The 3,034-nt window shown below is 45.0% G+C and overlaps 1 protein-coding gene across 2 annotated transcripts; it reads left to right on the plus strand.

Annotated features, from left to right (window-relative positions):
• The first annotated feature begins 632 nt into the window (after positions 1–632).
• Positions 633–2,247, plus strand: LOC116548203 (protein FRG2-like). Of its 2 annotated transcripts, none has more exons than XM_032273786.1 (4): positions 633–810; positions 1,070–1,147; positions 1,377–1,454; positions 1,748–2,247. In XM_032273786.1, exons 1-4 carry the CDS (start codon positions 633–635, stop codon positions 2,245–2,247), a joined length of 834 nt encoding a protein of 277 aa, XP_032129677.1. The 2 variants fall into 2 exon arrangements, with proteins under 2 accessions (XP_032129677.1, XP_032129678.1); XM_032273787.1 differs by having other exon boundaries at positions 1,073–1,147.
• The last annotated feature ends 787 nt before the right edge of the window (positions 2,248–3,034 follow it).

Here is a 3,034-nt window from a genome sequence, read left to right on the forward strand (position 1 = left end):
AGAAGTGTGAGAAAGGGGGCAAGTTTTTCCACCTCGACTTTTTGCTACCTCAGAAATCAGGGCCTGATTAGGTTAGCATTGGCTCTAACCTAATCATTCAATTTTATTGTGTGTGATCTAATTATCTTCCTCATTTTTAAGGTAGGAAGGGCCATTTTATTTGGTATTTAGTTTTTCTCTGCATTTTCATTTTATCACATTTGTTTAAATCTAATACAATCAACCAAAATCTCTTTCTGTGCAAAATATATAACATGTGTCAATATAAGTATGTCTAATTCTGCATCTTGAATGATGAACAGGATCATAAATACTTGCAATAGGAACGGAGACAGAAATCAGAAGGAATGATTCCCCGATCTTCTGATCCCTGTGCTCCTGGTTATTTGTTTTCTTGACACTATGACAGGATTCTGAAAACGTCTCCCTTTATCTGTGTCTAGGTCCCCAGTAGAACTACAGTAAGAAACTTCTTATTGAGGCTCTAATAAGTAACAGAAAGGAGAAAACGATTCAGCCAATAAGAGTAAGCCACGCCCAGCAGAGGGAGGTATAAAAGGCAAGTCCCGCAGACTAACGCACACTCTGCATTTGGACGTGTAAGAGAGAGCACCTTTCACTTGAGCTTCAACATGGGAAGGGGAAATGAAAACTCCCATCTCCACTGCTCCTCTATCCAAAGCTCCACAGTCCAGCCCCATTTCCAGCAGATGTCCTTTACAGAAAAGGGCTCAGATGAGAAGAAACCATTCAAAAGAAAAGACGACACCGCCTCCCCTCAATCCAATGAGAAGCACACACAAAGGCAAGGTAAGCCCTTGGGCTGTTTCTATGGAGGCTGGAAGGAGGGCTGGAATCAGAGATACTGAGCTATGTGTCTTTGTTAGGGTTTTATTTTGAGATTGGGGATGGGAACTGGTTTAGCGTCCTCAGAGAGCTTTGAGAAATGTGTTCATTCATGACGCTGGCAGAAGAGCTCCACTTGGAAGACTGTCCACACACATGCATCAGAGATAGACTATGGGACTCTGCCTAGGGAGAGGTGAGTTACTTAAACTTTCTTTTGCAGTAGAATCGGAGCCCAATCCAAATGAGGAGAATTCTGAGAAAACCAAGCTAAACGCCGAAAACAGCACTGCTAGATCAGGTAAGATTTGACTGTTTCAAGGTGGGAAGGGACAGGGCAGCACCACAGGCTCCCCTGGCAAGGAAACTGGGAGCTCCTTGGCAGCCAGAGCCTTACAGATTTTGGACACTGGAGAACAGAAGAGAGCTGGGGTTTGGTGGCAACCTCAGCTCCTGAGTGTCCAGGATGGACTTTGAATTTCAGGGTGTTCAGTTGGAGGCGCTTTCTCAAACTCTCATTGTATCCACAGAACCAGAGTCCAGCTCATGTCAGGGAAACTGCAGGAAAAGAACAATCAGTTCCAAGGAGAGCTGCCAAGACAGAGCAGGTAGGATCCTGGAGTTTTTTGTTGGTGGTGTTTTTATTTTGTTTTGTTTTGCCCCAAAGGGCAAATAATCAGAAAAGTTTTATACGAGGCGTGAGCAGGAAGGGAATTACTTAGTGACAAGAAAATTTTTGAGATCTTAGCATCCAGAATATATTTGGGGACTCAGAAGGGGTTCAGCCTCACTTTATTCCAGTGGGAGAGACAAGTGGGGTTCACCTGAGCACACAGGAGCTTCCAGAAATGACGGTCTGTGGGAACTGTTCTGGCGAGTCTCTCACATGCTTTCTCTGTAGGGAACTGTCTAGAAGAGGAGTGCAGCCTAACAATGAAAACAAAGCCAAAGTCCTCCACTGCTGTGCACAACAGTGGAATCCAGGAGACCTGTGATGCCCACCATAGGAGATATTTGAGGGCTCGCACTGGACACAGCAAGCGGCACAGGTCTCGGGCACTAGGAGTTCAACCACTGTTACTTCGAAAAAGCTTGGTGACCTCTGTGCGAGCTATGTCAGAGGCTATTTATCAAGACCTAGCCCAGGTGTGGGCACAGCTTGTCCATTCTCCACTGACCTGGGAGCAGTTCACATGGCTCACTCAGCTCCGGGGGGCTCTGTGTGCTCATGTGCAGACTTTCTATGCCATGGCCACGCGGGCAGCTTATGCCTTCCCTGCTGAGGACTGGCTTGTCCCAGACACACTGCCTGATCCTGGAGATTCAGCCCTGGATAGAGAAGTCCACCCCTTCTCTGGCCAGGAGGTAACTGAGCCTGTCAGTGGATCAGATGAGGCTTGAGCTGCAAGCACCCTGACCCTAGTCAGCAGAGGATGCAGCTCTGAGAATGAGAACAAGGACCTGCTCCTTCTCAGATTCTTCCAGCTGACCAGCAGTGACGATTTTAGATGCACGGTGTTAATAAATGACAGAACCTGAAGCAGTCACAGGGAAGAAACTTGAACAATATACTCAGAATGGTAAGCCCTGCATTTTGCAGAGGGCTAAGGCTACAGACTGATTTCATACTTCATGTTAGACATTTGGTGCCTTTTGGATATCTGATGACAGTCATGCATTTATATGTAATCAGGAAAATATTAGAATGTAGTCATATTATTTGTAATTTTAGATTGTAGGAAAGTAAATATAAAATTATATGCCTTTTTTTTTTTGAGACACAGTTTTGCTATGTTACTCAGGCTGAAGTGCAGTGGCACAGTCTTAGCTCACTGCAACCTTTGCTTCCTAGGTTCAAACAATTCTCATGCCTCAGCCTCCCAAGTTGCTAGGACTAAAGGCATGTATATATATTTTTTCTTGTATTGTTAGCAAAGACAGAGTTTAGGCTATTTTTTTTTCCCTAAATTGTTAGCAGAGACAAATTTTTGTCATGCAGGCCAGGTTGTTCTTCAACACAAGTGATCCACCAGCCTTGGTGTCCCAAAGTGCTGGGACTACAGGCACGAACTGCCTTACCAAGAAATTGCTCCTCTTTTAATTCAGAAATGATTGTAGGTTCTCACTCCTCCAGCCTGAATGCATGGAGTACTAATATCCACAAACCAAGACTAGCATTACCTGTGGG

Source organism: Sapajus apella, unplaced genomic scaffold (assembly GCF_009761245.1).
Source record: "Sapajus apella isolate SASKATOON/1434 unplaced genomic scaffold, GSC_monkey_1.0 scaffold7993, whole genome shotgun sequence".
Taxonomy (NCBI): Eukaryota; Metazoa; Chordata; class Mammalia; order Primates; family Cebidae; genus Sapajus; species Sapajus apella.